Raw genomic sequence first — 22067 nt, 5'->3', positions numbered from 1 at the left:
TATTAATATATTATAAACGTTTGATTACATATTATAAACTTTGATTAGATCCAAATGTGACACCTGTAGCCTATTTCGGTGAACGATGGACGCACGCACGCACACACACACATTTGATTGATTTAGAAGCGGAGCTTACCACGACAAGAGGGGTAACGCAGAGTGGTGACTTTTCAGTTTTGACTATCGGCTCTCGACGGTGGGCTATTAAAAGGGTTCATAAACCGAAAATGAAAGTATTCTCCGGAGTCGCCAACTGCAAGGCGTTGCCCCTATAATTCGACTTCTAAGAAATCCAGGCAGTTCAAGTAAATGCTGTCCTGTTCAGCATACATTTGCATAATAGTAATATAGTCCAAACTATCTAAAAGAAAACACAAGTTTGAAGATCAAGCAGTAGAAGTCGTTTTCAGTTGAATAATTTAACTTTCGATTGAAACTATTTATTAGCAATCAATAATTCGTGGATCGTATACTTTCACTTTCAGTTTTGAAACCTACAAATACTGCGCATCTGAGAATCTGGACAGATCCCCTCGATTCAGTTTCTTTACGTGAGTATTCCGTCCGTCCAATCTTTGGGGACATAGTCTACAATTAGATTTTGTTTCAAATATTTTGATCTGAGACGCAGACATTGAACATTCACTTTCGTTATTTGATGGTTTTAGTTGGCTACTGATGTTTTACTGATAAACACCCAGATATTGATTAGGAATGATCAAACCGTTGTATAAGACTCGATCAATTCACATTCATTTTATCTTCGTATCATATATCGTCCTATTAGGCCTATAGATTTACTGTTGAGAGTTTCCAGACCCTTACCGACATGGATTCACCGATGTGCCTCGTCGAAAACGCGGACGGCGAGCTCCGTGTCGTCCCGGAAGCCAAACGGTACCTCGAGAGGCTGAACCAGCCGGTTGTAGTGGTGTCGGTGGTCGGTCTGTACCGCACCGGCAAGTCATATCTCATGAACAAGCTGGCCGGGAAGAGAGAAGGTGAGACAGACATATCGCCTTGAAGTGTGGTTTGGACCTCAGTGCCCAGTATATATTATTATGTATTACCATTATTTTCACCAGTAGACCTATATTTAATTTTGATTAATTAAAATGAATGGTACAAATTGATAAATAAATGAAAATTAATAAAGAAAATGTTGAAATGTTGATTTAGGTTTTGCCCTGGGAGCCACCATCCAGTCCAAGACTAAGGGCATCTGGATGTGGTGTGTGCCTCACCCCAACAAACCTAACATCACTCTGGTGCTGCTGGACACAGAGGGGCTGGGGGACGTGGAGAAGGTGTGTGTGTGTGCACGTGCATTTGTGCGTGCATGCGTTTTTGATCACTTGTTTTATGAGATAACATCATTGTGTTTGATCTGAGATCACTAATATGTTAATTGTGTGTTCCAGGGAGACTCCAGGAACGATGGCTGGATCTTCTGCCTGGCCATCCTGTTGAGCAGCACCCTGGTCTACAACAGTCGAGGGACCATCGACAACCAGGCTGTGGAGAACCTGCAGTATCCTTTGGTCTCATCATCAGTCGCTCATCTCCACTGATAGATGCTGTAGGTCACCCCCATGTTATCTAGCTCAGGGAGACCTCCAGTGGCCTGACAACTCTCACTTGGACCCTTGGACCCAGTGGAAGTTGAGGTACAACGTGGTTAAAGTGGGGGTTAGATTAGAGTTAAAGGGACAGTTCAACCACATAAAAAATACATTTTCTTTGGTTAAAAATGCTTATAGTTAGTGGTTCGTGACAGTGCCCAGATAAACATAACCAAGGTGTCGATTGAAATCTGTCCTTGTCCATAGGTCCTCCTTTTAGGGTAGAGGCTTTTACGTACTATTTTATGTTGTTTGTTTGATCACAAGGTTTTTTGCGTTATTAGAAAGCTAGCATATGTACGTTTTTCACATTTTCAGTGCAGCCACAACACGCAAAACGACATGCTGCACCTTTAAGGTCAAATCCTGAGTGAATGTGGCCCTTCCTGGGATTAGACATGATGATGAAGCTTTGAAACTGTGTCTCCCTGGACCACCTCTGCTGCCCCTTCTATCTAGACATAATTCTGTAATAATAATAATCTGTTTATGGCTTTCTACCCTATGGGATTTCCTCAACCTGGCAGCATTTATTGTAAGTCTCTCTGATGTTGAAACTGAAAGTGTCTCTACATAACACATGCCATTTTATCCAAAGTAACTTACATTGCAGTGAGTGCACACATTTTTCAGGATATATGGTCTCAGTGGGAATCAAACCCACAACCTTGGTGCTGTTAGCACCATCCTCTACCAACTGAGCCACAAAGGACCAGTTAACAGTTAACAGTACTCTACCTATAAGCCACGTCGCCCTCCACTGAATAGTAAACTGTGTTGCTGAGAGACGGTGGTAGCTTTGGAGACTGTTACATCACTGTGCTTAGTTGGGCGGGGAGGAGGGTGGTTTCTGTCCAGTCAAACTGAAAGTGAAACAATCTTTGCTTTATATAATGTGTTATTTGCAGACTGTTACACACTATCTGGAAACTTTGTTTGATAAATGATCCTCCTTTTTGGCACCAAAACGGTTCCATAACAACAACATTCTAATATTAATGGAACTTTTGGTGCAAAATGGCGCTCTTGAAAACCTCAAATGTTCTAGAGCCATAAACACACAGAGTAAGACAAATGATCTTCCATCTTGGCACCAGGACAGTTAACAACAGACCATAACAACAACCTTCTAAAATAAATGTAACTTTTGGTGCCACAATGGCGCTTTTGAAAACTTTCAAATAGGTTCTTCAAACTATGTAGCCAGACAGAGGGGTCTGTAGCCTTGTAGCCTGTAGAACTTGAATCTCCGGTCCAAAGATCCTCAACGTATCCCAGGTATGTGACAGAGCTGACGGAGAAGATCAAGGTGAAGGCCTCCAGCGGAGCTTCATCCTCTGAGGATGAGGAGGAGGGAGCAGACGCCCAGTTTGTTCAGTTCTTCCCTAACTTTGTGTGGGCCGTGAGAGACTTCACACTGCAGCTCAACATCAACGGCAAAGATGTCAATGAAGATGGTTATCTGGAGCACGCCCTGGAACTCAAGAAAGGTGACATTCTTTTATACCCAGTAACACAACACTACCCCAATTAGGGGAGGCTGGTGGAGGTGGCTTTCTCTAGAATACTGCAAAATTAGCTACTCTATAGTTTGTCCATATCATATATATATACACAAAATGCATGATCATATAGTTATACTTCCATACACAAAGAGGAAAGAGGTTGAACACTGAGAACATTGATAATCTTGGCTCTGACTGATGAACTGGGGCCTGACCCCACCAGCAGATGTCGCTGTTGCGCAAATTAAGCACCTTGCTCCACTGGCCCCACAGTCCCTAGTGGCTTAAAAAGGTGCTGCAGCCAGAGAAAGACAAAGTTTATGTTCTGCGAGCCACTTTGTTGATAGGCTACACTGTTGCAATGTTAGGCAGCTCATTGATGAGCTACTGTTACAGATGGCGGGTTGAGCTGCACTGGTACATAGCCAGCTTATTGATGAGCAACACTGTTGCCCAAAGCGGGTTGTATACTGTTTAGATGTCTGCCACATCTTTACTATTGCTTTCCCACGGGGTCTGCTGCATGCAAATTAGACTGGCAAAAGTAGTCACATAGCACGTGGTCATAGCTAAACAGAAAGTTGACATGTTGGAAATAGAAGCTGCATGACTGCGTCCATGAGAAAGATTTCAACATATTTCTTAATCTTGAAATGTGTTCTTCTAATTGGCTGTCTTGATGTAGGCTATACCCAACCGTGTTCATGACGGGTGATGTGTTTTGTTTGACTGTGGTTCCACTGGCATGCATCTGAGCATTTTTGACAGTGGCCCCACAAAAATGTTAAAACAACCGTAACATATCAGAACTAGTGAACCCAAGTGCAGCACGGATATAAAATAAGAGTATTTAATAAGGAATAGGGGGAAACGGGAAGGCAGGGTAGACTGGGCAGGCAGAGTGGACAGGGCAGGTAGGCAGGACAGGCAGGCGGGTAGTAAAAACTTGAAACTCGACATGGCAGTCCTAAGAAAAGCAAACAATCCGACAGGTGTTACAATCCGACAGGTGTTACAATTACAATACTCATTGTAATGCATGGAATGAGGAATGATATTCAAGATTCAAGATTCAAGATTCTTTATTTGTCACGTGCATACAAGTATACAGTGAAATGCAAAAGTGACAGTGCCACAGAGTAGTGCACAATACAGCCAGATATCAACCATGTCCATGCATTACAGTGATCCCGTTCTACCTCCACCAGCCTTCCCTGACCTCAATAGACAACAGCACCCAGTGGTTTCTCTAGAATACTGCACAATGAGCTAAACCATAGTTTGTCCATATCATATATACACAAAATACATGATCATGCAGTTCTAATGGACTATTGTCTGGCAAAGAGGGAAGAGGTTGAACACTGAGAACATTGATAATCTTGGCTCTGACTGATGCTGAATAACATGCAGTAAAACCCTGGAACGATAACATTTATTATAGTTTATATCTTATCTTATCAAACATGGAGGCACAAACCAAGAGGCTCACTTCATTTACAGCATCCTTCTTTTTATTGCGTATGAAGTGCATTGCCACATCATTATGGTATGTTATGCTTGTCTGTTATTGTTTGCATATTGGTTGCAATAACTTAGTGCCCAAAAAACTCCAGGCAGGAAATACAATGGTAAAGGATGGAGAAGGACAAAACTGGTGTTTAATGTGGTGCACAGAATCAAGAGTACCCACATTGGGTTGTAAGGCTGTAGGCCTCAATACATCATACAGTGAACTGTTTTAAAAAAGGAATTATCAAAGGAATAGGAAAAGCCCTACAGTGACGTGACCAGGCCAGTTCCACTTGTTTAACTCATATTGGTGGCAGAAGTGTACTTTTAAAATGTAATTGTACTGTCATATACTCCCCTGTGTCCCAGTACATATGACAATAAGCGTTGTGCTTCAATACTCCCAACCTGACATGAATACTAACTCATGCTGAATCCTGCAGGTTGTGGTACAAAGTTCAATGACTAAAACCTCCCCAGAGAGAGCATCAGCAATTTCTTCCCCTCATGGAAATGTTTTTTTTAAATCAGAAAAAAAACAACATTGAATTAAAGCTGAGAATCTCTACTTTAACCTCATAGTAATTGTTTGATTTCAAATCCAAACTATTGGATTATAGGGCTAAAAGAAGACAAAAATGCTTCCTCTTTCCAATACTTATGGAGGGTACGGTATCTCATTCAGTCAGTCAGTATTGTATTATCATGTTTTCTATCGCTTGCATTCCCCTGAAATTGTCATAATATCTCTATTGTTGTTGTTGTTGTTGTTTTTAAATACTCACTCATGCTGAATCCCGCAGGTTGTGGTAGGAAGTTCAACGACTACAACCTCCCCCGAGAGTGCATCAGGAACTTCTTCCCATCGCGGAAGTGTTTTGTGTTCCCGACCCCCACCACTCCTGAAAACATGATACGCATGGAGACCCTGGACGAGAGTGAGCTCAGCCCAGGCTTCCAGAATGTGGTCGAAGCCTTCTGTCGCCACATATTCCAGGGGAGCAGGGTGAAAACCGTCAAAGGAGGGCACCAAGTCACTGGGAGGAGTGAGTCAGATATCTGCACAGATGCAACTTTATTACTTTATTAATGTGTTAGTCAAGGATCAAAAGCTAACATTATTTACCCATTTCTGTTTGCGTCCCCCCTCCTCTGATGTGCAGTGCTGAGCCACCTGGTGAAGACGTATGTGGAGACCATAGCGTCCGGTGCCGTGCCCTGTCTGGAGAACGCAGTGCTGGCCATGGCTCAGATAGAGAACCAGGCTGCTGTGGAGGAGGGCCTGAAGGTGTACCAGGGAGGCATGGAGCAGGTGAAGGCTTCATTCCCTGTGGACATGGACCAGATGTCAGAGCACCACCGCCGCTCAAACCACCAGGCCACCAAAGAGTTCATGACCAGATCCTTCAAAGATGAAAATGGAGAGTTCTTGAAGGCCCTGGCGGTAAGAGATCTGTGTCTGGCTAGCATGCACATGTAAACACACACACACACACACACACACACACACACACACACACTTGCTGTCAAACCCACAATGTCGCAATCAAATTTATCATAAACAGCATAGTAAAAACAGCATAATTGTCAAGTACTTTCTCGTAACTCTAAACATGCTCTTGTCTCTTTCAGGAGGGCATTGCAAAGCTCCACGCTGAATTTCTCATCAGTAATGAGGGGGCCTCAGAGACCAAGTGTAAGGGTCTGCTGATCAAGCTGTCTGCTCCGGCGGCCAAGAAGATCCAGGAGGGGATCTATGCCAAACCAGGTGGCTACGAGCTTTACCGCGGTGACCATGACAACATCGTGACACAGTACCACTCAGAGCCCAACAAAGGAGTCAGGGTAAGAACTTGGTGTCTTTTTTTTAACTTGAATAGTTAAACACAGATTTCTCACTTGAGTAATTAATGGGTTATTAATGTGTAATTACTAGGGGTGTGCCAAGTACTTGGACAATACAAGTGCAATGACAGATACAATGATATTATTATGTGATATTATATTATTATGAGAGGAATTTTGTAGCTCAAAATAATTACTTGATTGGCCAGTTAGCTGTCTGTCAACAATTGGGAGTGGTGTGGGATGTGCCTGCTGCCATGATTGCATCCTACTCAATGGACCATGTAGGAAATAACTGGAAGGAACAATTGGAAGGAAAAGTGCTCGCCACTGACCTACTTGCATCATACTGTTACAAATATCAAGTCCTAATTACAGAGTACGGATATAAGTATAACCAGATTGGCACACCCCTAGTTATTACCATACCATGTAATTACCAAATTGATATTATTTCTGTAATATGAAATGATACCAATGAAGATTCATATGCCTTGTGTTCTGTAGGCTGAGGAGGTCCTGGAGGTGTTCCTGAGAGAGAAGACTGCAGAGTCCCACTCCATCCTACAGGCCGACAAGAAGCTGACTGAAAATGAGAAAAAAATACAGGGTAAGCTATTTCCCTTTCATTCATATGATCATATCACACCATAATTACACCAACGTTGTGTACAGTAGATACTTGACAGACTGGGTTCGAACCCGGCCTTTCGTGTGTTGCAAGACAGTGTTACCCCACTGAGCTAAAACCCATGCATTAGCTACTCTAACAAGTCTAACTTCTCCTTGGACCATTCATGTTACATCTATAAATATCCAAACTGAGAATGCAAAGATAGATTATTGAGACTCCAAGGTTTTAAGCCCAGAGAATCTCTGTCAGATCGCGAGTGTCATCATGTTGTTGGGGACATGTTCAAGAAGTCAAGAAGAATTGGAATTACACCCTAAAAGAGCCATCCATCTGCCCAGACCACTGTTGGTAGTTTTAGTTAATTTGTTGTCTTTACTGACAAACTCAAATTTCCCTCAGAGTAAAATGCCGTTTTACTGCACTGAAGAGATGTACAGTATGCTACCTTTATGCCAGACGGAACATGAGTAGCCCAGTCAGTTTTCATACTTCTCCTTCTCTCCCTTTGGGATCAACCAGAGGAGATGAAGAGAGCGGCCATGTTGGAGCAGGAGAAGAAGGCTATGGAGGAGAAACAGGCTGAGATGGAGCGCACCATGGAGGAAGACCGCCAGAGTCAGAAAGAGAGGATGAAGCAGATGGAGGAAAAGATGAAGGCAGAGTTTGCGCAGGAGCAGAGGGAATTCTCCAGGGCTATGGACTGCAAGATGCAGGAGCAGAAAGACCTCTTGAAGAAGGGCCACAAGGAGAAGGCTGACCTGCTGAAACAGGAGATCGAGGAGCTCAACAAGGCCAACAGGGCTGAGAAGTCTGGTTTCATGGATGGGTTTCTCAAACCTGTACTGGAAATTGCAAGCAGCCTTGCAAACACTTATTTACAAGTAAAGATGATGAGGGGATTTAAGTGACTGTACTTCCATGACATCATGACAGTGTAGACTAGTTTTCTTTTTTTACGAGGTATAAGAGCTTAAAGAGACAATCCACTGCATGCTTGTTTAGTGCTTCCATATTGAGGCATCAGATTTGTCCATGCAGCAGTGTCAAATACATTTGTTCTTTTTCTTTAGAGATTAATAATCGTAATAATCTAAAAATACATTTTACTTTACTAACACCCTTCTCTTTTGTGCAATCTCAGAGTGCCGATTGGCAACAGTGCCTACAGAATAGAGGCAGAAACCATCTCTGAAATCTGAAACGTGTTATACATGTATTGATGGATTAATTAAAAAAAATTGTTTAATGTACTTTGAATCTGCTCATGTTTTGTCCTTTCAAACGTCCATTCGTGGGTATTAAGTATGGAATCCTTGAACCCAGGTCTCCCATGTGCAAAACACAATCGCCTACCATTAAGCCAAGAGAACATCCTAAAATCCTGGGGGCTCTTCACGAGATCCTGATTCCAAATCACCTCCGTTACATGTTCATGAGACACTGCATAAGTTCTAAGAGTTCTAAAAGTTCTAAATTCTCAGATTTCTATGAGTTGTAACAGTTCTCAAGTTCCTAGCTAGGTGTTGAAGTGGGAGAATTTGAATTCTGCCCCTATCTTCTTCAATTTCCCTTCCCCCAGAAGGAAAAATGGCTGAGAGCTCTGTGGATTGTCTTGAGGTGTCAAAGCTGTGATGTCATCGCTTTAGATGTAATAAGATAAATGGTGGTTGGGCCTCCTTATCAACTGCTCCTTATTTAAATACTGTGGTTTTTAGGGTGATATAAAAAGCAGAGGTCAGGGAAAAGCTCTCTCTCTTTCCTGTGTCCTGTTGTGAGGTTCTCATCATGTTTTGAATGACCTGTGGTCATCTCTCTCTCTCTATTAGTAAGATTTCTCTATGATGTATTCGCCTTGTAATAGTTGTTTAAGTATATTGTATTATTAAAGTCTAATTTGATTCATTCTATTTGACCATTATTGCACTAAATCAGCACAAACTCAACAATTCTTTGCACAGTGATAATTACATTGGAGTCAGATTATCAATATTAGATATGCTTTGCTATTAACTAAATATAGCCAAAAGTCTCTGCCAAACCTTTGTGTGGAAACTGATATTATTATAAATCTATCTACAGTTCAACCATTTGAGCAACAAGCCTACTAAACAACCTATGGTCACTAAACAGTTTTGTTTCAAGGTAAATATTTCGCTCACTGAGGTATTTTCAGTAATGTAATGTAATCATTTTTGACCCAGAGGAGAAAGAGAAGGCAGCCATGGCTGCTCAGGAACTGAAGGCAGCAACAGAGAAACAGCAGCAGTTGGAGAGAGAGAAGCAGGAGATGGAGAGGAGTCATGAAGAATGTGTCCATCAGCTGAAGGTATGGAAACAGATAACCAACATCATATTCTCTTGCACATACATAGTCTTACACACATTTATTAATAAGTAAAGATTTTCAAGATTCAAGACTTTATTGTCTCATCAATCGTAGATTGTTAGGAAATTGCTTCGGTGCAGCACACATGTAAAACAGGCACAATTCCACACATCAACATCCATAGACATTCAATATTTACAACAAATGTCCTTGAAACTGAAGTACGTTAACAAACCACAGATGTCAACAAACACCCTATTAAACCAGTATGTGGGTTGTAGCTTACAAATAAAACGGTGATATATTACCTATTACTTTTTACTTCCGATTATGGGTGATGTGATATTATGATGTCATGTTATATTTGTATTAAAAAGACACAACGCAGAGATAAATACACTGTATGTTCAGGGGAGGTTTAGTAGGGTGGAAAAGTAGTGAGGAGGTTGTTATTGTACATTTTTTTCTGTTTAATGGGAAAGTGGCTACCAGCCAAAGCAGAAGCTGCACCCCAGGGTCAACTGACAGTCAGATAACAAGGCTGAGACAGGCGTGCACATCCAAGTCTTTAATGTATGGACATCTGTCATTGCCTTAGAAAGACATAAAGACATAACAACATGAGTTGGGTATTTTTGTGATACAAGGGGCAGCCCCCAAAAAGACAGATTCAAAGAAGGCTAGCTGCAAAGCTAGTAAGAACGTCTATGCAAGTTAACTGTACTGATTCCTGTCATACTGAAATAAAGATCAAGGGTTAGTGTTAGTGTTAGGGTTTCTAGCAGTGGAGAGGTGCCCCCTAGGCACAGTTTTTATTTCACAGTTATATTCTTGTCATTTTGTCCTAGCAAATCATAGTAATGGGAGTACTTCCATGCTGAGAAAGTCAGTGCTTTAGACTCCCCCTTTTGTCTTTTTCTTTTTTATCTCCCTCACGAAAGCAGTTAGTAGCCTGCGTAAACAGGAACTAGGTATTAGGACCAAAACAATTTGAATCTGGGGCGGGGGGGATTTTTAAATATTGCAGCAACAGAGAGCGAATAATAATCACAGATATTGATTTGGATCAATAACTGTAATAGGAAGGGAAGGATAACAAAAGCAACAACCTATTTCTTTGATAAGCAACTGGAATATTATTCAATTCGGAACAGTAACTCTGTTATATTACTCGTTTCCACAAAAAGTAATATTATTGCCTTAACGCGTTACTTTGTGCAGCCTTTGAAGTGCGTTACCCGCAACACTGTTAACCATATGGTCTGGTCCTCTCTGGTCCTAGGCTAAGATGGAACAGGAGGCAGAGAAGAACAGGTGTGAGATGGAGAAAGCGATGGAGAGCAAAATAGAAGAGGAGAAGAAGCTGCATGAGAAAGGCTTCAAACAGAGGGAGGAAGACATGAGGGAGCAGATAGAAAGTCTGAAGGTGAAAATGGAGGAGACCAAGAAAGATGAGGTGGAGCAGAAGCGGACCTTCAGAGCCATAGCACAGAGTATCGTGGAAGGGATCGGTAACGGCCTTGGTCACTATTTCAACTACAGGAAAGCCCGTGAAGAACGCAAGGCACTCAAGCACAAGAACCCCACCCCCAATCTCAGAAGTGGGGGGGTTGACTCAGGGTTCCGGTCCCCAGGCCTTAAGGGCGATGAGAAAACCCTGTCCAACCTCAAACCTGAGACGGCGGGCAGTGCTCCTATCCCGAAAGATAAGACCACAGATCTCCATGGAGACAAGAAATTCAAAAGCAGTTTCCCTGGCTCAGATGTCTAGCGGTCGCAAACGTCATGATCAGTCATAACACATTCCTCTTTTTGATTTTTATGGTGGTTATAGTATCCAGTGTGTGGTGCAAACAAAAATCATATCACTTGTTAAAACAGAAGTAGTATGTGTAAATGTTGTCTGTTATAAATAAAACTACAATAAAATAAGTAAATACATAAAATGACTTTTTTATGCAAACAAATGTGTTGCATAAAAAAAAAAAAATCACTTTAGTAAAACCAGATATTTTAATGTAATCTCTGTTATTGGACAACAATGCAACTACAATAAAAATGATTAAGCTGTAATATCTACTGTTAGTCCAATTCCCAATAGTGAAACACTCATCTAATGTATGTGTTCTATTCTACTAATATTCCAGCTGAATGTCTCCAGTTAATCTTAAAAAGAAGCACTGACACAAGGCAGACACACCCTCAGTCTGTTATGGTGACCTCAGATTAGTTTAATCAAACACACACGACACATCAGTACTGGGTACACCAGCAGAGGGGCGACAGAGACACGGTATGGAATAGCATGAACATACCTCAAGGTCTGAACGCAAACCAGTTTGGGACCAGGATAAGACATGCAGGGATGATATTTATAGTAGATATTCATATTCAGAGCCACACACGAACACAGTGCCACTCGCTACATCTGCCTGCTGTCAAACAAGACAACATCCTCACTACAAATACACACCATATGGAAAACGTATATTTCATATCATAACAACAGTGATTCAGTCTCAGAAACATAGCTCAGTACTGATATGTAAATCAGTGTGGCGGACATGGACCACTTCACCTCATTCAGTCTACAGGAGAGATTAAAGGGGCCTTCCTGACCAGCATCCCATTGACAGTCCGACTAGGTCAACACCTAAAACGGACCCCTAACTTTCACCAAACCCTTCACCCTAACCACATTTTCAACCAGTTTTGTAATTCAACATCGATTTGCTGGTCAGGTGTGTTCGATATATACATTCTCAGGCTCTCTATACATAGGTATGGATTGGGAGATACTGTTTGACTTGAGTTGATTACATTACATGCTATAATTACTGGAAAGTATTTGTACTGGAAGGTATTCGTAGTTGTATAACCCACATATCTACAAGCGGAGAGAGATGGTTAACAACAGTTGACGTAGCTTGAACAGATGTTCTCAGAATGACGTGCATCTGCTGACGATTTCTACAATCCAGTGCATTATTTAACTTAACATGAACTACAGTATACAACTGATATGACTGCCATCATAACCACTGATAGCTCTTTCAACAATTACAGAGCATAAAAAAGATTTGTTACACACATTTTCATAGTCTTGGTTCTGGTCGGGTAGAATCCTAACTCGAGATAACTCAGACAATCTTGCGTTGATGTCAATGGGACATTTACCAGACGGTTGAATAAGGTGAGCAGTTAGGATTCCACCCTTTATGACCAGTTGATGTCGTGTGTATCGTATCAGAAATATCTTTTTCTGAGGCAACAGTAATCATAAACACATAATAAATAAATTAATCATAAAATGAACAAAATCAAAACATTTATGACGCTCAGGAAATGCAACTAATCACCACTGGTGGTACACAAACCATTTAACACACATCAAAATTAAATCATTAAAAGGTTTTTTCCCACCTCATTTGAATTTATAGACAACAAAATGTATGTGTTTGACAATAACAAAGTGCTTTACTATGATTTTGTTCTTTGAGGAATCAAACGGTGACATCTGACGTGTGAAGAGGTGAGTAACTTCTAGAAGAAAACTAGTGAAGACCAAAGAATAGAAAGAAACAACTTCATATACTTATCTAAAATTGAGCAAAGTTACACAGTACAAAAAAACTGATTGGAATCGACTTTTTTCTTCATAATTTGCATCAAACCTACTTGATATGAATTCTCGGGCAGAAGGCCCCACGCTCCACACAACTGGGCTACTCTGCCCTCTAGAGGCTGGTTTAAGGTACAGCAGCTAAAAAGCAGGGAGAAACTTCAAACGTCAGAAGATTTAGACATTCCTTATAAGGTAATCTGTGGGACTTTTAACAGCCTCTCTGAATTTAACCCTTTAGGAGTTTCATGATTACATGGCGTACTCCATCCTCAAAGCCAATCATATGAACATATCTAATTAACTGTTTACATAGGTGCATTTTAGGATTTGATTTGTTTATGACTATAGATTTTTCCACCATTTTCTTGTTTAATGCTCTCCATTAGCTTAGGGAAATGTACAATAAAACAAATAAACAGAAGGCACTTAAATACAAGATTCAAATTTGTCATCTAAGCCCAAATTATATTTGTTGTACAGTTGAGTTCCCTTTCTCTCATATCTGTTGTAAATATGTAGGAATGAATACAAAGATATTGGAATCAATAAAGAGGTTGCACATAGCATACAATGTGCCCCACACACACACACGTCAGTAGCCAGTGTGTGTGCCTGTCTCATTCCTGTACAGTTCAAGCCACCCAGAGAGCCAGCACCAGTGTATTTGGCCTGCTGTGGGGGTGTTGTATACATGTTGCCTGGTGGTTGTCTCAATGTTTCTACAGGATGGTATCGACTGTTGTAACAGGTTGTCTAGGTGTTGTCGTTGTTCTCGTGGATATCCCCTCCTCCTCTTCGGAATGACCCCTCCATCAAGGCTGTAAGCTTTCATCTGATAGGTCAGTGGAGCTCCACCAAGGCTGTAGGCTTGCAGCTGATTGGTCAGTGTAGCTCCACGCTGCCTTCGACAACCATGAACCTCAAGAGACCACTGGACTCATGTCCCAGAGCTGTTGACGCCACAGATGGAGAATAATATTATTATTACTACAATATTAGATCATTTGAATATTGTTAGTCATTATTACTACTTTATTAGACACACGTCTAATGATGTCTGGTTCCTATACTACGTGATTGAGGCCCTGTCCACAAGCAGCCCCTGGCCTCCCTGACCACAGCATTCTAGATCTGACAGGTGGCATAGGTATAAGCAAGTTGGTAGTCAGTCCACCTTGCCCTCAGGCTGTGTTGAATGGGAGTAGGGAGAAGGGGCTGCGTACAGGTCCGCAGAGCTAGTCCCAGTCTCACCTTGATGACCTTGTCTGTGCCAGAGGTCAGTAGCCAGCCTGTGGTCGGCTCGTAGTGCATGTACACAACACTGTGTTTACTGTCATGGAACGTTGCTGTGGGAGCACGGCTGAAACACACAGACAACAACAACCGTTATATCACCGTCCTACTGATTAGGGGGTAGTGTCTAGGGTGTAGGGTGTAGTGTCTAAGTGAAGGGTCTAGGGTGTAAAGTGAAGGGTTAGGGTGTAAGTGTAGGGTCTTAGTGAAGACTCACTCCTGGTCGCTGATGGATTCATGGCAGCTGTCACACACCCGCACCTCAAACTCAAAGCCCATGAGAGGGATGGTGGAGCGCCGGGAGGAGCACTTCCCACACACGGCCTGGCCACACTTCCTACAGTGGTGCTGGGGGAGAGGACACAGGAAACACTGAGGCTTTGTACGGCCTACTCAGATAAGGCTGAGGCCTATGAATTTCTCTCTCTCTTACACACACTCACACACTATGAACCTTTGCTGCCCTCTGGTGGGTAGCAATATGAACTACATGCATGGAGCCCTCAGTACTACGGTACCTGGCGAAGGCCAATCTTCTTGCTGTCCCACATCTGTTTGAAGTTCCAGAAGAAGGGCTGCTCACACTTCTGACACGAGTCACTGTCCAGCCACTCCGGAGTCTGAGGACACAGAGACACATACACATTGTGTGTGTGTGTGTGAGACATTCTTTGATCCCCCTCTGATGACACTAAGTGCCTCTCTTTCTCCATCCATCAGTCTCACTCCCCACCCTCAGACCCTTCCAGTGTCTCCTTCTTTCTCTCTGTTCACTCCATCTCTAATCAGTCCGTCCATCCCTCTCTCACCTCCTGTCGCGTCACGTCCATGTTCCAGATGACGATGCCACCGTCCGAGCTGCAGGAGATCAGCTGACGTGTGTGTGGAGCGTAGCACAGAGCCTGGACCTTCTCACTTTGGGGAACACACACACACACGTTCACAGAAATGTATGGGAGAATACACAAACAATTTATTTTTATTTTTTCACCATGCAATGGAGTCGAATCAATCAGTGTAATGTTTTTTTTTGCACTGTCTCCAGGTTCATTGTCCGTGTCGGGGTTCTCCCCAGCGTTTGAACAGCATGGAGCTGGATTGTATTATCAAAACCCAACTCGCGTTTATTCATGTCAAAATGCGCAAAAAGTACAGCTAAAACGCTGAATTCACTGAGGAACATCCTTAACGCTTTCACTTTTGTTTTTGACAGATGTCGCTGGCGATCAAAGACAGTCACTCTGTCACTATTAAAAATCGTTTCATTTGCTTTGAAATGTTTACGCCGTGGTGCCGCCAAGTTCATATCTCGGCGCAGCGCCACTCTTCCATTGTTTGGGAGAAGCCTCCGGGTCTTACTTGTGTCCCTGCAGTTCGATGGCGGTGCCTTTGCGTCCTCCGATGTCCCACATGATGATGGAATGGTCCGAGCTCCCGGAAAACAGAACCCTCTGACCCGGGTCCCAACACAGGGCCGTCACACTGCCTGGAGGCAGGGATAGAGAACGCACACACACAGACAGACACAGACACACGTACACACAAACGTTTTAGCGCCTCAACTTGGGTAAACCCTTTAGACTTTCCCCTAAATATGTAAAGATACCCCCAAAAATTACTTGCAGAAGGTCAATTGAAGAATTAGAACCGATGCTGAATCTCTTGTTTAAAATTTGTGACCCTAACCCCCCCCCCCCTCAGCACTGAGCCCTGACACACACTGGCTAAGGTAGCAGTAGGACAGATTGACGAAGGAGAGGAGGGTGGAGGGACGGAAGGAAGGGGGCGGGGGGGAATAAAAGAGCACACAGTGCATTCATGCGTGAGAGTCCTTGTTGGTCTCAGTGAGAGTGTGTGTGGCTGTGTGAGTCCTTGTCAGTGTTTGTACCCGTTTGTGTGTGTGTGTGTGTGTGTGTGTGTGTGTGTGTGTGTGTCCGAGTAGGTGTGTGTGCGTGCGCGTACCTGTGTGTCCTTTGAAGGTGGTCACCAGGCTACAGCTGTCCTGCTCCAGCTTCAGTATGGTCACCTGACCTGAGTGGTCGCCAACGAAGGCGTGTCTCGTCTCCACGTCAAACCTGGGAGGGGCGGGGTTAAGGAAAGGTCTCCGTGGAAACGACATGTGTGCAGTAACCCAGTAACAGTAATCTGACAAGAGACCAGCAGTAAACCAATGGCATATCAGCCAATAACATACATTACGGTTTACAAGTTGTTGGGTCAGGGGCTGAAGCAAAGAGGAGAGAGAGAGAGAGAGAGAGAGATAAATAGCGGACCGTGTGTTTATGTTCACTCTCTTCCCAAAGCCAGGCCTGCGTGCCCACCAGGCGGTGGTGGGGTTCGGAGAAGTGCACAGTCATTTGTCTGGGTTTCCCCAGCGAAAAACATCCAGTGTCAGATTTCAGTCGACCTGCCACAGCACAAGAAAACGTTTTAGAAAGCTTTAGCGAGTTTCCTCTCAGACGAGTCGCGCGCGCATCGGATACTCCTTTGACTTTTTTCTGATCCTGTGTGTGTGTGTGTGTGTGTGTGTGTGCTTCTTTGAACCCCTTCTGATGACAATGTGTGCCTCTCTTATGTTCAGCACCGTACCTGTGGAGCAGCCGTTACAGGACCATTAGTGTTCCCATCGACAGCCTCTCACGACTGGGGAAAAACAATAGAGTCAGCCCCATGGTGGGAAACACTCCACAGACCTGGATATGAGAGGCTAAATGATAAAAACAACAACAAGCGGGTCGGAGGGAAGGAGACCACAGAGTATAATCTAATCCCTCCTTCTGAAAGGAACCTCTGTCCTCGTGTGAATACAAGCACAGCCTTGAGTTGGCCTGCTATGTAGCATTAGCTCAAGAGAGATCAAGGGTAAAGCCAGAGAAGCCACATTCAAAAATAGTCTTTATTCATTGCAACAACTTTGAAAAAGTTGAACAGTGACTATGTTTGTTATGGGGGCCTAAAAAGGTTGTGTGTGATTGTGGTGTACTGCACCAAACATGTAAACATCTATTTTTGAGGGGAACACCCTGTTCTACTGTCCAAGTCCCCCCCACCCCGCCTTATCTTCCATTGTGACAGACTGTATTATCATAGGAAGTAGAAGTGTTTCACTGTATTTAACAAAGGAAATACGTCACTGTATTGAACATTGGAAGTGTTTCTCCTTGGCTCTGGGGCAGGAGTGGTGGTATGAACACGCACGCGCACACACCTCTGGCCTCAGAGAGCCCGTTGGTATGGACTAGCGTAGCATTAGCCTAGCCTAGCGAACCCAAGCCTTTCATCTTTACACATTACTGAAATCTCCCTGCTCCGTTTCCTTGACAACTGCATGACTGACGGCTATTGTTAGCATTTCCCCTTAATGGAAGCTGTTGGGAGGGTAACCTTGCTGTGTTCCTCTGGCCTAGTGCATGCTGGGAGAAACATCCAGAGGCAGAGGCCTCCATTGGCGCTTGTTGTCATAACACATACACTGTCTCAGGGAGAGAGACACACACACACCTAATATATATATTAGTTGAGGACTAAAGCCCGAGTGTAGGACTGTAAAGCCCTAGTATAGCCCTAGTATAGCTCTAGTTTAGCACTGTAAGGCCCTAGTATAGCCCTAGGTTAGGACTGAGACCAATGGCTGAGGATGAGGCAAGGTGAGGTAGGTTTCCCTCCATACAACGTTAAGTGTTTGGAGCACTTGGAAAATAACATACATCAGGGGAGGCTGCTGGAGGCAGAAATCGGAAAGGATGGGCTCATTGAAATGCATGGACAATGAGCCCGTCCTCTGGTTTCTACCTCCACCAGCCTCCCCTGATGTACAGGAACATGGAAAATAATGCAAATCCATGCCTATGATGATGAATAAGGATACTGTAGTCCAGACACCCAGGCGGGGGTGTGGTAGTTCCCCAGCTGCTGGCCACTCTCTGAGCAGTGCCAGGTGAAGTTCTTATCCTGGCCCGTACTCAAAACCCACTCCATCTCCAACACAAACAGGACCACCGTCACCTTACCCTGGTGAGCTGGGGAGGGGGAAAACACCCAGTACACACACACACTTTTGTTTTATTACTATATTCATTATATGACAGCATCTAAACTGTAACACATACAGACACACACACACATCTGGTTGATACACTCATGCACATGTGTTTGTGGTGACTAATATAACACACACGCAGTCTCACCCTGGTAAGTTCGTGCTGGGGTCATCTTGTTGTAGTCTTCCGACAGAATGAACTCCTGGGAAACAGGAAGTAAGAAGTAGAACCTGTCACTTACTGGAATCACCAAGATTTCGCAATTAGCATTTTAGCCCACCTTAATATTGACATAGGACAGCAACATTGTCATTGCCATTGAGGACAATAAGCTAGCTAACTAACTAACTACCTACCTGCTGGGACCATATATACTGGAAAATGTATGCACTCACTGCATAGCTACTTTGGGTAAAAGCATCAGCTGAATTAAATATATTATTATTATTATTTACATTTATGGCATTTAGCAGACACCTTTATCCAAAGCGACTTACAACAAATACATTTGTTTAAGTACGTTTTATAAATAATAAAAAAATAAAAAATGAACAGGAGAGAAACTACAGGGGGTAGTGAGAGTGAAGAGGTCTTTAGGAGGGACCGTTAAGATGTAGCCTGAAGAAATGGGTCTTAAATCTACAGCGGAAGCATCTATTATTATCTATCTACTGTATTCATCTTTCTATCTAGCTAGCTGCAGTATCTATCTATGTCAGTTAAACATTAGCCAACAGACATCAGACTACAGTATACAGAGCATGTGAAATCACCTTGCAATGAGACTGAGGAAGAGTACCAACAAGTGTACTATTTTAGGCATGGTGGTCATGGTGTTTTCTTAAAACAAATATCTCATGTCTCCTGTATTCTACACAAGGTCAAAACATGCTGATAGCAATTCAAAACAGGCCCAAACCTTCAAACAGGTTCTACTCGTATTCTTATCATTCTAATGATTGCGGAATATTCCAATAATTCTAACGTGATCTGCAGATTCCCCTGCCTCCGTAACTATGGCTGCAGCCATGTTGATCCCCCCCCAGCAGCTTAACCAATCATGGGAGAGAATAATCAGAGGAAGAACTCCCCAGCAGCCAATCATGTGAGAGATTACCAAGAGGTGGAATCCTCCAGGGGGTATTGATTGGTGCTGTGTGTCTGCCTGTCTGGAAGAGGAGAGGAGAGGCAGAAGAGAGAAGGAGAGGAGTGGAAGAGAGGAGGAAGAGAGGAGAGGATAGGAGGAGGAGAAGCTCCAATGGGAAATATGATACTATGACTGAACTAGCCTAACCTGACCAAACTGACCCCAGAGTGTGTGTGTTTCTGTGTGAGTGTGTCCACAGAGAGGAGTGTGATGTTTCAGGGTCAGGTCATGATGAGAGGGTTCTACTTACAGAGACAGCTCCACTGTCCATCCCCACTGACAGCCTCCTGGTCTCTGGGTTGAATGACATACAAGAGCACGACACTGGGAGGAGCAGGGACAAGATTAGTCAGTAACACACACACACACACACACACACACACACACACACACACACACACGAGAGGAATAACTGTGCTGCCTCTGGTTACAACATAATGGGATTTCAGAGAATTGCACAACGAGGAGAGACAGAACAACAGAAGAGGGAAGAGGAAGAGGAGGAGGAGGCAGACGTGTGATCTTATCCAGCGCTCTTCCGTAGGAAATGAAACTGATGTGGGTGTGGGGGGGCATGAATGAATGAACCCAGCCTTGACAACACTAGACAGAAACCAGGGCCGGGTCTCTAAGCATCACACCGAGGACGGCGCCGTTAAGACACTTAGAACCCCGCCAGGTGTCCACCACCCAGCAAAGACACATTCATTATTCATTCATTATGCATATCGAGCCCAAGTGAAAAAGTAACAACTGCTTGTTCAGCTCATTAAAACCGGACCAGATGCTGAAACAGATGCTACACAGACCACAGAGCTGACGGATCACAGAATGATCCGAGTGGAACTGGGAGGCCTGAACATGCTAGTAGTAGCTACTAGCTATCTCCTTCGTACTAACGTCGTACTAACACTATGTATACAGGGAAGTTAATTAAGGACACTTTCTCATTTCCAAAGACAACCTATCGTTGAGGTGACTCACCCGGCATGGTGTGGTACACGCTGGGCCAGTACTGGCCACTGTCTCTCTTCAGCCATATCCGGATGGTTCTGGGGGGTGAATGAGGACATTGGTGTTAGAGGCCAGCTTATGTATGGTATGGGACTGTCCTACAGCCGTAGGGCATTATTTACTATTCTCTGCTCAATTTAACCACAGACCCATACAATACACACACACACACACACACACGACATTTGGCATGAAGATTCCCAGTGGGAGGTCTAGGAGAGAAGCCTCATCCCTCTAACCCAGATTCGCCTAAAAAAACTCACTAACCCACATAGCACAGCATAGCACAGCTCAGCACAACTCAACATAACACACAGGCCTAGGCGAAGGCTATTTGGTTTCTTCCAGGATATTAGAATACTATATATATGGTTTTCAATCCTCAACAGCAAAATGTACTCCATTTACAATATTTTACTTGATAAGCTGGTTAACTCATGTCTGTCATGACGCTATGGAACTTGAGTTTGATAGTAGACACTACACAGCCAGTACATGTTCCCTAAGAAGAATCATATGACGCTGCTTATCGGTGTAAAGTAGCATTCCCTATGGTTTCCCTTCCTAGCAAGTCAAACATGCAGTTGTGGATGAAATGAAATTACATCGCATTCACTGACAGTCTCAACAACACAAAATACAATGCAAGCCATATAGCCGAGCTAGCCTTTAATTCAAGTACAGGACATCTGGTTGAAGTAGGCTACAATATTCTGCTCTGATGGAGGAGGTATTTTTTTGCATGATTGCTGTGAAAATAAGACTGGAATGAGCGTGTTGTGGGTGAGATTGTTGGAATTTGACTGCGCACTACTAGGAGAAATGACCAGTGGGTCGTCAGCTGACTTTGACAAGGCTTGTTGTTTTTTTTATTTTATGCAACGTCTGCATGACTGCATGCGAGTTTAGTATCAATAGACATACACAGTGTCAACATATATCTAATTTGTTTTTAACCCGAGGGGGAGATGCAAGCCGGTCATGACGACAAACAGTCAATGGAGGCAGAGCGACGGACCGATAGCGGTTGAGAATCCATTATAAGGGACAGTTCAGTTGCTATAATAAAATACCCGGACTACACATTGCAGGAAAATTGTGCAAAGCACAAATATTTAATCTCTTTTCGCATAAATTCGCCTATGTTTAGCAGAAGTTGTCTCGTCACGTTAAGGAAGCAAACAGACGCTGCGGTCGAAATACTGCGTTGACCAACTGATCTCACCTGTCCTCGGAAACGCTAATCACCCCGTCCTCTTTCGGAATGATGACCGCCGTATTCACAATATCTTGCGAAGCCTCGATTTTGTTCAGCAGTACGGGCTTCCGAGTCTGTGGTTTGGGTTGGTTTTCTGCCGCCATGGAGATATCGCTCCCTCGCCAGGTTTGGCTTTCGTAACATAACACTCTAGCCGGACCGCATAGGTGATCGTAGTCGAGCACTTTGAACACGGAGTGCACCGTGGTGTTGTGACAGACAGGGATGCTGCTAGTCAGCTGA

General features: G+C 43.5%; 3 protein-coding genes across 6 annotated transcripts in view; 1 reads left to right on the top strand and 2 right to left on the bottom strand.

The window, feature by feature from the left end:
• LOC310813496 (guanylate-binding protein 7-like) overlaps positions 1-942 on the bottom strand; it is a 10646-nt gene extending 9704 nt beyond the window's left edge. For 2 of the 3 annotated variants that reach the window (XM_083682536.1, XM_083682538.1), the window contains exon 1: positions 829-942. The gene's annotated coding sequence lies outside the window, so the exon portion shown is untranslated. Of the gene's footprint in view, positions 1-139; positions 276-828 lie in introns of those variants that run through there. The other variant, XM_083682537.1, reaches the window with a different exon arrangement.
• LOC310813492 (guanylate-binding protein 1-like) lies at positions 833-11520 on the top strand (the record flags this gene model as incomplete). 2 transcript variants are annotated; one of them, XM_083682528.1, is made up of 10 exons in its annotated part: positions 833-1004; positions 1183-1310; positions 1425-1534; positions 2904-3115; positions 5446-5688; positions 5806-6086; positions 6275-6487; positions 6995-7097; positions 9323-9447; positions 10730-11520. In XM_083682528.1, 10 exons carry the CDS (start codon positions 833-835, stop codon positions 11216-11218), a joined length of 2076 nt encoding a protein of 691 aa, XP_083538654.1. In that variant the 3' UTR covers positions 11219-11520. The 2 variants fall into 2 exon arrangements, with proteins under 2 accessions (XP_083538654.1, XP_083538655.1); XM_083682529.1 differs by lacking the exons at positions 9323-9447; positions 10730-11520 and adding an exon at positions 7641-9026.
• wdfy2 (WD repeat and FYVE domain containing 2) lies at positions 11347-22067 on the bottom strand. Its single transcript, XM_083682539.1, has 12 exons — positions 21792-22067; positions 20537-20604; positions 19803-19876; positions 18553-18607; positions 18234-18384; positions 16328-16440; positions 15725-15851; positions 15175-15280; positions 14884-14985; positions 14583-14713; positions 14324-14432; positions 11347-14022 (listed from the first exon to the last, which is right to left on the bottom strand). The coding sequence occupies exons 1-12, from the start codon at positions 21926-21928 to the stop codon at positions 13993-13995; spliced, it is 1203 nt and encodes a 400-aa protein (XP_083538665.1). The 5' UTR covers positions 21929-22067; the 3' UTR covers positions 11347-13992.

The sequence above is a fragment of the Argentina silus genome (genome assembly GCF_951799395.1).
Source record: "Argentina silus genome assembly, chromosome: 12".
NCBI classification, from domain to species: domain Eukaryota; kingdom Metazoa; phylum Chordata; class Actinopteri; order Argentiniformes; family Argentinidae; genus Argentina; species Argentina silus.
Note: the sequence above shows the minus strand (reverse complement) of the source record. Positions and strands in the feature narration are given on the sequence as shown.

Coding starts and splice junctions, on each gene's coding strand:
- wdfy2 (XM_083682539.1), bottom strand. CDS start 21,928: ATGGCGGCAGAAAACCAACCCAAACCACAGACTCGGAAGCCCGTACTG. Junction 19,877..20,536: donor CGTGTACCACACCATGCCGG/GTGAGTCACCTC, acceptor TGCTCCTCCCAG/TGTCGTGCTCTTGTATGTCA. Junction 16,441..18,233: donor GCCTGGGTGTCTGGACTACA/GTATCCTTATTC, acceptor CGCCCCTCCCAG/GTTTGACGTGGAGACGAGAC.